Raw genomic sequence first — 12,572 nt, 5'->3', positions numbered from 1 at the left:
TTTTCTTACAGCAAAATTACTAATTTTTTCAATGCAGATTGTACCCTGGTACCACTGACATTTAACTGAATTGCTGTACCGTATTAGCCTCAACTAACTCTGATGGCAGCTCTTCCATTTATCCACTGTCTTTTCTGTGAAGTTGTTTTTCCTCAAATTTCCTCCAAACCTACTTCCCTCCAGTGTCAGTGCATATTCTCATGTTCTAATACTTCTCTTCCTCTGTAGAATGTTTCCCTCCTGTACTTTGTTATAACCCATTGATATGTTTGAAAGTTTCTATCATGTCCCTTCTTTCCCTTCTCTGATCCAAACTATACATATTAAGTTCTTTTAGTCTTTCCGGGTATGTTTTGTGCTGTAGGCCATGCACCATTTTAGTTGCCCTTCTTTGTACAGTTTCTAATGTATTTATATCTTTACGGAGATACGGCCTCCAGAACTGAACAAAGTATTCTAGATGAGGCCGTACCAATGACCTATACAGTGGTATTATTACGTCTTTCTTTCTGCTACTGATTCCTCTCCCTATGTAACCAAGCATCTGACCTGCCTTCCTCATTGCTTTGTTACATTGCTTACCTGCCTTTATGTCACCTAAAATAGTGACTCCTAGATCCCTTTCCTCCTCAGTAGTTTCCATTATAGTGCCATTAATACTATATTTAGCCTTTGATTTTTTGAGACCCAAGTGCATGATTTTGCATTTTTTGGTATTAAAATGTAGTTGACACTCTCGCCATTCTTCTATTCTACCTAGATCATCAATCCTTTGTTTTACCCCTCCTGGTGTGTCTACCCTGTTGCATATATTTGTGTCATCTGCAAAAAGGTCTGGTCCAAGTACAGATCCCTGTGGCACTCCACTGGTAACCTTTCCCTGCTGTGAATGTACTCCATTTACTATAACTCTCTATTTTCTATCCTGCAACCAAGATCTTATCCATTCAATCATCTTAGAATCCATGATTAAGATTTCAAGTTTATTTGATTTAATTGATTCATTTAGCCTTCCCGGCATAGTGTAGGAAGCCCTCTACACTCATCCATAAGCCAATGGTGTTGAAGAATTTCCTCCAGAGTGGGACGTTCTGAGGGGCGAGTTGATAAACACCACCGAATCAAGTCCTCACAATCTGAAAAGAGAGAGAGAAGTATTGGTTATTTCAGATGCAGGTCTCTTGTGTAACAAACCCCAATACGCACAGATGCTTCAGCCCCTCCCCTCCACCGCCCAACCCTCCCTCCGCAAAGCTCATTCACGAAGAAGCAACTGCTGATAGGAACATATAGAGACAGCCCTTACAAACAGCCTTCTTACACAAAATCTTTAAGGAAACAAAATGCTAGTAGCCCAGTGACCCAGCCCAAGATAGGATCAGCCTGGGGGGCAAATGCCCCCATTGCGCCCAGCCAAGCCAGCCTCTGTCTCCCTCCCAAATACTCTGCCTACAGCCAAGGACTAGAGCACTCCTCACGACTAGTAGAGATGTGACATTAGCGAGAGATGCTGGCGGGGGATGACCAGTATAGTGGGATATCCTGGTTTTATCTACTAGCCTTCTCTATTTTCCTGCAGTCGAACAGAAAATCACACTGACCTATCACCACATATGGACTTTTAAATCAGCCTGTGTGTAATACGCTGCTGGCTGTGGGTATGAAAGAGAGACGCGTTTCGCAACACAAAAGAGGCCTGGCTAACAAACGCAAATAGCATTTTTTTTTATTCCCTAAATTAAAAAATGGATACATTTCTATCCTCCTTCCTGACACCTTCCACATGTTTGCATACACCTGACGCAGGGTAAGTCAATATCAAGATAAACCTGGCTATGTGGGGCATTAAGTGAGACTGTAATTAGGGAATACAGAGAACTACACTTGATATAGAACACTGCAGTTTCCTTTGGGGAGAGAGTTTCACATATAACCGATGGAGGTCTCTCACCTGGAGATACACTGGTTCTGAAGCTGATATAAGCTTGTATTATCTCCTCTCTAGTTTTAAATGGAATGTCCCCGCACACCATGTAGAACAGCAGGACACCCAGGGACCAGACGGCTGCCGGTAATGCGTTATACTCCTGGAACGCTATCCATTCCGGGGGACTGTACGTCAGTGTTCCTGTGGAAGAGAACATGTTGGTTTACAATGGAGGACTATGAATTGCGCACCAAAATATATAATTTCGGCTTCAAAAAGCAAATACTAGGGTGTATATTGTTTTATTTTAATTCTATGATCTACTCCTAACACAGACAAACAAAAATAATATGCGTTCAAAGCGCATTCTAAATGCCCGGTAAATTGACTCTAACACTGATGCTTTAGCATATAGCAAATGGACCTGTAGACAGACAGTTTCTAACAAAGGTTCACTATGGACTGTATCAAATTCAACATTGTTTACAGCATCCCAGTGTGATTAGCAATGTAAATGTTTTCATATCTGAAATGTGGCCTTAAATTGGTCACTTATCACACCCATTGCTGTCCCATTCAGAGTAAAGTTACTTATCTTTTTACATTGTTTTTATTGTATATAATTATATTTATATTATTTTTATTAAATTATACCTGTCACCAGCTCTCAGTGGCTGCAGACATTTTTTGGGCTGGATCACGATGAACTGGAAAGGGGCCTATGAATTAATTCAGAACTAGTGACATCGCTGAGACACTTTGCACGGTGATATCACTAGTTCACTGTGAATTGAAAGAACAGAAACTATATGTAGATGACAGGTCCACTTCAATGTGGTTTACTCACCAGCAAAGGTAGTAAAGGGGAAGTCCTGGAGCAAAACCCCACAGCCAAAATCGATGAGCTTTATGGTTTCCAAACGGGTGCTGACCAATACATTTTCAGCCTTAATATCTCTATGCAGGACCCCTTTGGAGTGGCAGTGTTGGACGGCCTCCACAAGCTGCCGCAAGAGGCTACCTGCCACTCCTTCTTCTAGGGGCCCCTGCTCTGTGATGATATGAAGCAGATCTTGACTGTGCTCTGGCATTTCCATTACAATTTGAAAACTGTGGTCTGTTTCAAACCAATCCAGCAGTTCAATGATGCCGGGGTGCCCTTTAACCTTCAGCAAGAAGTAGATTTCCATCGGCACCCGGGATAAATCGTCCTGCAATTGCAAAAGTTCATAATAAAGAACTAGAACAGGCCTGTCCAACCTGCGGCCCTCCAGATGTTGTGAAACTACAAGCCCTAGCATGCTTTGCCAGTAGACAACCTGTTGATAGCTGGAGGGGCATGCTGGGACTTGTAGTTTCACAACATCTGGAGGGCCACAGGTTGGACAGGCCTGAACTAGAAGATGAATAGAAAAAGAACGGGCTTGCGGAGGGTGGGAAAGAGAGAGGAGAGGTACAGAACCCATCAGGAACTCAGTGGATGATATTGGGCAGATGTAAGATCATAGGATGGATGTTACAATGCAAAAATAGTGCACCCATCACCTACACAGAGTGGAGGCAGCTACTTTGTGGATAATTATTATCTAGGAAAATTCAGGTTATCAATCATGGTTGCCAACCATAACAACATTTTACTGATGTTAGAAAATAACACCTGTTTTTGGCCTGTCAGTAAGAAAAGTAATGGAGTCCAGTAAGAAATATGGCATCCTTTGCCACTACTAAATTTCACATAGCGTTTATAAAAAAAATCAATGATTTAGGGTCAGAATGGTGTTATAAGCCCCTTATGTTCACCCCCTGGATCCTTTCTCACAACTGAGAAATGTGTGAACAATATGGTAGTAAAACATGTCACCCATCAGTAAATTTTTCTATTACCATCCGTAAAGAGAAATTTCAAGGGACGGCAACGTGCAACTAATTCATCAGGAACTAGTGACATCACCGTAGAAAGTACAAATATACATTTTTATCTCCAAAAATAATTTCAGAGAAACATAGATAAATGTGAAGGGGGCTAAATGCAAAAGTCTTACCAGCTGAGTCCAGCGCATCCCGTGACACTTGCTGATGTATTTTACAGCCACCTGGGGGAGCCAGAGAACAATTAGAGCCTATCTGTACAGAGAGACCATGGAAAAAGAGCAGCCAATTCCAACAACACTCACCTGTAAGCTGTCTCGCCGTCTTTGTGCGCTGAACACAGTGCCGAACCCACCGCTGCCTAGAACAGCCCTCAATTTATAGTTCTTCTCAAAAACTGGCTTTTCCGTTCCTGTAACAACATGATAAGGGACATTACATCTGAGGTGTGCATAACCCAGATCTGGAAGATTTCTCAAACACCACACAATGAGCCAATCTGCAAAATACGTCGTTATTGCAAAAAAAAACTTCACCTACAAGTCATGTTATCCTTAGAACCTTAAGTACTAAATGCAATAGAAATTCAGCAATTTGTGCCTTTACGAACAAGCATATTTAATTAATTTGTTAATTAATTAATTAGCAATGCTGGATGGCTGAGCATTAGTGCATATGGTAATGGTGCAAAGAACAAACAACATTAACCAAATTGCACATGACATATTCTAATATAGCAACACTTTTTGAAATTATCTGGGATAACTATGTATAAATGCTAGCAAGAAATATTACGTGGCATATATATTGCTACATTAAATACTTTGCTTATTCTCCTACAAAGGTGCTGGGCCCATGGTAATGGATGGAAGTGGATGGATTATAAGAGGAGTGGGCTCCTACATATCACAGAAGAGTTTGTTTAATACAAGTTATAGTTCTTTTTTAATACTCAAGATCTTCAATGTTCCGACATGCGCTACTGACAGACTCGCTGGGAAATGTGATTGGCTACAGCAACTCTGTGTTTGCAGGTTTTCATCCCTTGATAGTCAAAGATTATCACGTACTGATGGTCAGTAGTCATGTGGACCCTCAGAGGTGGGATATGTGAAACTATATTTACTTCAGTAGAATCTTTATTATTTATTGTATTAACTCTCTTAGAGGAGATTGAGTTATGTACTGAAATCAGCAACATTCTCACAGCTAATAAAGTGATCTAAGCATAGAGGAGGGGTTTCTGGCCAACAACATCAACCCCCCCCCCCCCCCCCACCCAAGTACACACCTAAGGAACTCCGCACATGACTATAGGAGTAGACTCTTGGTGATCACGTCTATATGTATAACATGCCCATTTTACAATGACCAGTGATTATAAAGTCTGAGAAGGCCAACATGCAAATTTTACCCTCATTACGTTTTTAAAAAACAAAACTTTGAAACTGAACAGCTTCCAGAATTATAAGGTTTCCTAGTTTTCCCCCCACAGAGAAACAATTGAAATCAGCTATTATTACCAGGCGTGGGTGTTATCTTCCTTCTTTCTTCTGGTCCGGGCTCTTTGTGATGTCGTCTCCTGGAAAATTGCAAAAAATAATAAGAAATTGTCGGTGGATAATAGTGTACACAATGCAACCAGCAACTATTGTAGATTGTAAGATGCAGTAAAACACAAGACAATAATTCCTGCCATCGCGCAGCGGGATGCAGGTTAATGATGATCCGTGAGAGTTGCCTCCTCTCCTGGGAAATATATGAGTCTCCCGAACATTGCGGAAGAGTAGGCAAGTGTGCTTTCCGCAAAGAAAATTGAATTTATAGTGCTTTTAAAATGTGACATGTTAGTAACTTACTTCTTGATGCCAAATCCAGCTGCCAGTATTATGAATGCCAGGAGAACCACCGCTCTGGTCCTGAATTGCTGCAGAGCTGTTCAGTAAAGAAAGAGAATTCCGGATGAGAGAAGCAGCTAATAAACTGTTAGATTTGTATGGAGAAAATGCCGGAGAGAATGTAACCTTATGGAGACAACTCATAAGTGTAATATTGGGATGTGTGTGAAGATAAAGGTGATTGCACACGCTGTGATATTGCAACAGATATAGGGCAATTGCCGGATATTGCAGTATTGGTGGCCTCACAACAGCTGAGCGTCCCGATAAACATCTTATTATAATGAATAATACAATTATCAGGCATGGGTGGAAAGTGTGTGGGGTAATCTTTGACCGCACTTAAATGTCTCAATGGCACTGGAATTGGAGTGATGAACGACTATGGTCCAATTCCAAAACTGAACCATGTGTGTGGGCAACATAATAGACCGGACATAACATTCCATCACCGGCGTCATTTAATATCGTTTAGGGTTCTTACAAAACAGGTCCAGCCTCCCAAGGCCCCCCTGCCCCTTATGTCGCTCAGTAATTGTTTAAAGCGCCCCATAAACTATAACGTCATTGGTGACTACCTTAGTGCGTGTAAAGGAAGCGCTGATTCTGGGCCTGAGAGAGAGTAAGACAAATCGGGAATCTTTGCTTTGACAAATATAGACTTACCAATCTCCTGAACCAGTTGATTATAATATTCTTCAGGTGTTATATGATCTGCAAATAAAAATACATGGAATGTAAACACTATCAAGCACATTGAGCTAGTGAACTAGACCTCTGGCTTAATCCCCCCAAATCCTCATCATTCATAACAACCACTACTCAGAAACAAGATAGCACAACATACATAAAACACACCCATGTACAATACAACTGTAACCCAGAATGGGCCTCTCAGTTACATTATTTAAAAAGAAAATTGTTAAAGCAAAGTATTACAGTTCACACACACACAGAATCAACATTCTTTATAATCTTATATATAAGATATTTTTAGCTTACAAGAATAACATTAGGTTTCTCTATTTTTAATAATTAACCAAAGCATAATTTAAATGTACATAGTGCTTCATTTTTTATGTTTTTGTTTTGGTAACTCCATCCTGAAATGGTATTACTAGTCCTACTATGTCCCAGGTAATATATTGTATACTGCAGGCATATGATAGCGCTTGGTTATACAATGTAAGCTATATACCTCTGTAAAGAGTCACTAATTGCACTACATTCCAAATACAATCAGACATGTGGGATAAATGTAATCAACTAAACTGCAATTGTCCTGGAACAAAGTTGTATGACTTGATCGGAAACTGTTTTGGTTCTATATATATAGTGGTAGAAGTGGTGGTGTATACGGTGGTACCATTTCTCCTACCGCCTTCATTGTAAAACTATGAAAACTAAAAAATAAATTCTCCGACAATTATAGACTTACCTTTGCCACGCAGCACGATGGAATCTGAAAATAAAAATATTTTGAATTTAAACACTATTAAGCACAAACCATGATAGTATAACATACATAAAATACGTCTTACACATGAAGATTTTTTCAACTTAAATTTAATATCTGAAAACATGAAGAAAAATATTTTCACTCTATTTTAATAATTAGATAAACAATGAAAATAGTACTTTGTCTTTTTTAAAGTTCTTATTCTAGTAACGTCATTCTGAAATGGCATTACTGGAATAGACATCATGGGGGTACAAGTCCCACCGTGATAACTAGGCTGCCCCATGCCTAAGCACAGGAGAGCTGATGGCGGGCATCACTTAATGCTGACGGGTAACCCCTTTGATAGATAGAGAAGTTTTCTCAGTTAATAGGGCTCTTTGCCATTGATAATAGACAACTAATCCCCAAAAATTTGGTTGAGCACTATTCACTAAAATAAACTCTTACAGGTTAATTGTTCCTTACCTTTCTCTGTGTTGGCAATGAGAATCATCAACACTGTAAGTATAATTGTCAATCTTGTCATTGACATTCTTGCTCTCTCTCTCTATATCACTAGTCTCCCCAAACTCGCCAAACCTGAGACTGAAATCACAGGTCAGCAGGTGGGTATATAACAACTATCTGGTATGTAATGATGATGTAATAATGGGGCTGTAATAATAATGATGATGATGACCACTGTATGTAACCAGGCAGCCTGTATTGGTCTCAATATATTTCTAAAAATTGCTGACACCAGTAGAAATATTTGTCACATCCATGTCCTACAATTAAATTAAAAGTTGCTAGTAGATATTATATAATTGTCTACCGATCCCCTAATATAGTGTATGCGCAGGGTCTTAGGGGTATATTTACTAAACTGCGGGTTTGAAAAAGTGGAGATGTTGCCTATGGCAACCAATCAGATTCTAGCTGTCATTTTGTAGAATGCACTAAATAAATGAAAGCTAGAATCTGATAGGTTGCCATAGGCAACATCTCCACTTTTTCAAACCCGCCGTTTAGTAAATCTAGCCCTTAGTCTTCAATGTGCAAAACAAATCAAATGTAGGAGATGTTTTAAGAGAATATTAAATTAGTACATGTGAGTTCTCTTTAAGTAATTATAGTATCAGGATTTTGGATGTGCTTGTTAAGGAAGCAATTTTAGATTATCTACTGGTTTATATACCAAAGAGTGAAAAAGGAAAAAGTATTCTCAATTGGAGCATCTTGCAAAAAGACCCTGATTATGATAAAATATTTTGAAACATGCCTGGGACTGTATTTAAAAGAACTAATAATACAAGTGTAAGGGCTGATTCTGCCATTAATAGGGGTAATATACAGTCTACGTTACATCTTTATTAGAAGTCACTTCTCAATGCCTGTGCTGTCCATCACTTCATCCTGTCTTTAAGGCTGCTTCTATTCCACATACAGGGGATATCATTTTTATGTAGGGCAGGGGCAAATGCAGGATTTGTAGAGGGGGGTTTCCACACCGCGCCACCAGTGGGCGTGGCCAGCATGCATGGGGGCGTGGATATAATTTTAGACAGTGCTTGGCTGCTCTCCAACTCTTCCTATCCCCATAATATACATGGGCAATGCTGCGTGCACTACTGCTAGGTGCACAAAGCTCTCCCTTTTCAAGCAGAGCTGTGTGAAGCGGGAGCAGGGTCTCCTATATTATAGAGTGTCCCAAGCTTGGAGGGGGGTTTCCATGCACTAGGAAACCTCCCTTGGTTTGCCTATGGTAGGGGGTGTTTTGTGTAATAGTAGGGGCACCGAGAGGAGGGTGAGGCTGGTATAGAGTACCCTGGCCTTCTTTGGGGTCCTGGGGGTGACAAATTATAGCGGGTGCAGGCCTCATCCACTGAGCCACAATGAAGCATACCTTCCAATTCTCCCCATTTAGGCAGAAAAGTCCCACTTTTGAATGGCTAGAAGTTGAAAGTTCAACTTTAGAAAAAAATATAAGGACCCAGTGAGATACCTTTCATTCCCTGGGTAAATGTGTAGAAGGAAGGAAGTTTGGTGTAACTGTTTTAAGTGGAGTTATGTGGAGTGTACACCAATACAATTTAGAGAAGAATTTGGCACTAGTGATATAAAGCCAGGAGGTTTCCCTAAATAATAATACAAAAAAAACAAAAAAAAAACAATTTTCAATATATGGATTAAGCCAATAATAAATACTGTGTCCCATATATTGTCTGTTTTTTCTCACTGTTCAGACATAGAAAGACTTGTTGAAGTGTGATTCAGATGTTAATTCTCTATCTTGTTGTTATGCTCTGTATTATTAAATAAGTATGAAAAAAAACATATAGTACAACCAATCTCGATTCGATAGAGATTACTTCTTTAAAGTGAAAAAAATTATTATCAAGTGTGTGTGTTTCAGATGGAGCGCCACAAATCTCCGTTTCCACCCTGCGTATATACATACCATGAATTGATAATAATGACAAACACCACTGTGTTTAAATTATTTGTGAATCATTTATTCTTCTCCATGTATATTTTATGGTAAAGCATCCCTTAAAACATTGTTTTAATTGCTTTATTTATATAAAAAAAAATGTCCAATAAGAACACATTACAGGACAATTTGTTTTTTTTTATAAATAAAACAATTAATATTTTATTATCAGAAATACTGACTCAAATAACAGATTTAAAATTCCAGGAATCCAGCACAATCACCGCCTGATGAACATGACAAGATGCCTTGAGAAAGATTTGCAACTGAAACGCGTTGGCTGGAATGGAAGGAGCATAAAGGTGCATATCGTATCCAAGGTCTCATGGAGCACCAGTGTTCTTACCTGTGGTAGAGATAAACTAGCTTCCAGTTCTTTTTGTAATTGGAAAAAAATACTTTTGTGACAAGTGAACAATTTATGACTGCAAGCTATCTTAACTTCCAAACAACATTTGTAATTTGTCTCACAAAGAGTAGAGGGAGACTGCAATACATAACTTGTACAACACACATTTTTAACGCTCTGAAGAAACTCGAGACACAAAGGGCCTGATGCAAATCAGAATGTAACTTGCACACAAGTTGCGGCTTAAATAAGAGCACATACATGAGCATAGTTCCAACTGTATTCGTATCCAAGCAGATCTCAAGATGTGCCTCCATTTGAATGTGGCTGTAAGTACACTCTGCCTAAATGTCACTTAACAGACAGAACAGAGTGCGGTATACGCACAAGCATATGTGCAATATAAGGTGACATCAAAATGCATGCAAAAAAAATTATATTTTAAAATAAATGAACAACTCTAAACAGTAATAAAAATCTGCTTGGTTTAAAAAACAAATAAACAATTTTTTAATTAAATAAATAAATCAGAATGTTCTTATTGCGACCTGTACATACAATGCATTTTTATAGTCTATCTCACTTGCATACGCATGTTCTGTGCTATTTAGTGGCACGCATACGTGTACTTTTCCAAACAAAGACCAGGCGTGTCAGTCATCACTACCAGTCCGCACTGACACCTGCCCTGTAGCTGGGGCAAATGTTACGTCTGAAAACAAGTGGACTTAAGAGAAACCCAGGACGTGTAGTCGGCCACATCTGCATCGGCACACTCGGCACTGTACATTGCCTACGTCTGTCCTCCCCTTCCCACCGCCATTCCGCCCTTAAAGTCATTGGCAGTTGTAAGTGTCATTTACGTTCAGACATGAATTGTATGCAATTGTGTTCATTGGCATAAGATCCGTTTCTGAGCGTGCGCAGATCTATTTCACGAACCATATGGCACGCAAGCGGACTTACGTCCGAATATCAGTCAAGCCCATAGTCTCTCCAGACATTGTTCTGTACGTCATATTGGAGATATTTCAAATATCACAGTGAGGACATAGAAACAGTCAAGAGAACCACCAGAGGAGGTGATATATAACACTCTGTAACAGGACTGCATATTGAGTCTATCAGTTGGGTTCCATTGGGGTCCCGGGAGCCTTCCATAAGCACATTAAACTGAATGGCATTAAGGATGATAATCATACAGGTTTATAGTTTACAATAGGGTGGTGATGTCATCTTCCTGCACTTCATTTAGTTGTCGATTAGGGATTTTCTCTGATTTGTCTTTACCAGCTTTCTAGATAAGATTTATTAATTAATTTTCTTTGGTCTTTTTTTGGTGTTCTATCTTTGCTAGGAAAAAGCAACTTTTCCATGTGTTCCATGGAGCCAGTGGACCCAATCAGGGCCATTTAGGACTAGGCAGACAGCAGTCGCTAAGCAAGGCCCACACTGGCTGTCTGCTGGATGGGGAACCTCAAGTTCCTCACTCTGCAAGAGGTTTTTTTAACAATTATCTTTGACAGTTATTTTTTTGTTTTCTTTATTTTATTTCAAGCGATTTAACGTTGTGATTTCTGGTGAACAGATAATGTGCAGTAAAGACCATATGTTACAACATGTTTATTTCCTAGTTGAATTGAATTTTTTTTTTTATAGTTAATACATGCTGTTATAAATCAAATTGTTATTTTTTTTTTTGCTTATACCGTATGGGCTCAAGTCCGAATGCAACTTAGATGTAAGTTGCGTGTTTAGAAAGAGCGCGGAACGTGTCCAAGTGTATCTCAAGACACGTTATGATTTCAATATGAATGTAAATAGTATTTTCCATACATAGACACACATAACAGACTGCGCTCTGTGGTATAGGCACATGCGTATGTAGAACACCAGTTCACATCAAAACACATAAAAATTGTATTTTATTATAAAATAAAGCAACAACTGTTAACAGTATAATAATTAAAAGGAAAAGTTATTAAAAAAAAATTTGAATTCTTTTTTCATTTATAAATATGACTTCAATGTGCACATTACAGAAAATGCATTTTTAAAACTTATTTTTCTTATTAACCTTGAAACAAGGAAAGACAATACAAACAATTATAACAGAATATATATTATAGCGATGAATATATAAACAAACAAACAAAGTAAATGCTTTGTAGCTTTCACCTCTGATTGCTTTTGCGAGTGTGGCTTCCAACCTGTCCATTTTAAATATGTAAAACATTTTATCCTTGAATAGTTTGAACAACCGGCTGGGTCAAAACCTTTTTATTTTGCTGCTGTGCTGATAACCAGAAGAAGCTTTTCACAGACTCTTGATATTTGCTAATCTTGAGGGACTATTCCCAGGATGGCCCATTCCACTGTGAAAAGGAGATAGTTCTTTCAAAGCAAAGTTTCTGACTCTGAGCCAGAAAGACCGTACTAATGGACATCCCCATAAACAGTGAAATATATCTGCCTCATCTTCATGACATCTTGGACAATTATGTGATGACGATGAACCCACTAAAAAACTGCAATGAGGGAATAAATAAGATCTATGGTACGCGTTGAGGAATAGTTTAATGTACATACTTGCC

At 38.9% G+C, this 12,572-nt stretch overlaps 1 protein-coding gene across 1 annotated transcript in view; it reads right to left on the bottom strand.

Annotated features, from left to right (window-relative positions):
• Window positions 1-1,005: 1,005 nt before the first annotated feature.
• The window catches only part of LOC142101868 (putative ribosomal protein S6 kinase alpha-2), a 38,211-nt gene continuing 26,644 nt past the window's right edge, over window positions 1,006-12,572 (bottom strand). The window contains exons 6-13 of the mRNA XM_075186299.1: window positions 5,656-5,731; window positions 5,320-5,378; window positions 4,102-4,208; window positions 3,970-4,020; window positions 3,585-3,595; window positions 2,775-3,187; window positions 1,952-2,128; window positions 1,006-1,136 (exon numbers count right to left, since the gene is read on the bottom strand). Coding sequence (XP_075042400.1) covers window positions 1,006-1,136; window positions 1,952-2,128; window positions 2,775-3,187; window positions 3,585-3,595; window positions 3,970-4,020; window positions 4,102-4,208; window positions 5,320-5,378; window positions 5,656-5,731 — 1,025 coding nt within the window. The remainder of the gene's footprint in view (window positions 1,137-1,951; window positions 2,129-2,774; window positions 3,188-3,584; window positions 3,596-3,969; window positions 4,021-4,101; window positions 4,209-5,319; window positions 5,379-5,655; window positions 5,732-12,572) is intronic.

The sequence above is a fragment of the Mixophyes fleayi genome, chromosome 9, assembly GCF_038048845.1.
Source record: "Mixophyes fleayi isolate aMixFle1 chromosome 9, aMixFle1.hap1, whole genome shotgun sequence".
Lineage (NCBI taxonomy): Eukaryota > Metazoa > Chordata > Amphibia > Anura > Limnodynastidae > Mixophyes > Mixophyes fleayi.
Note: the sequence above shows the minus strand (reverse complement) of the source record. Positions and strands in the feature narration are given on the sequence as shown.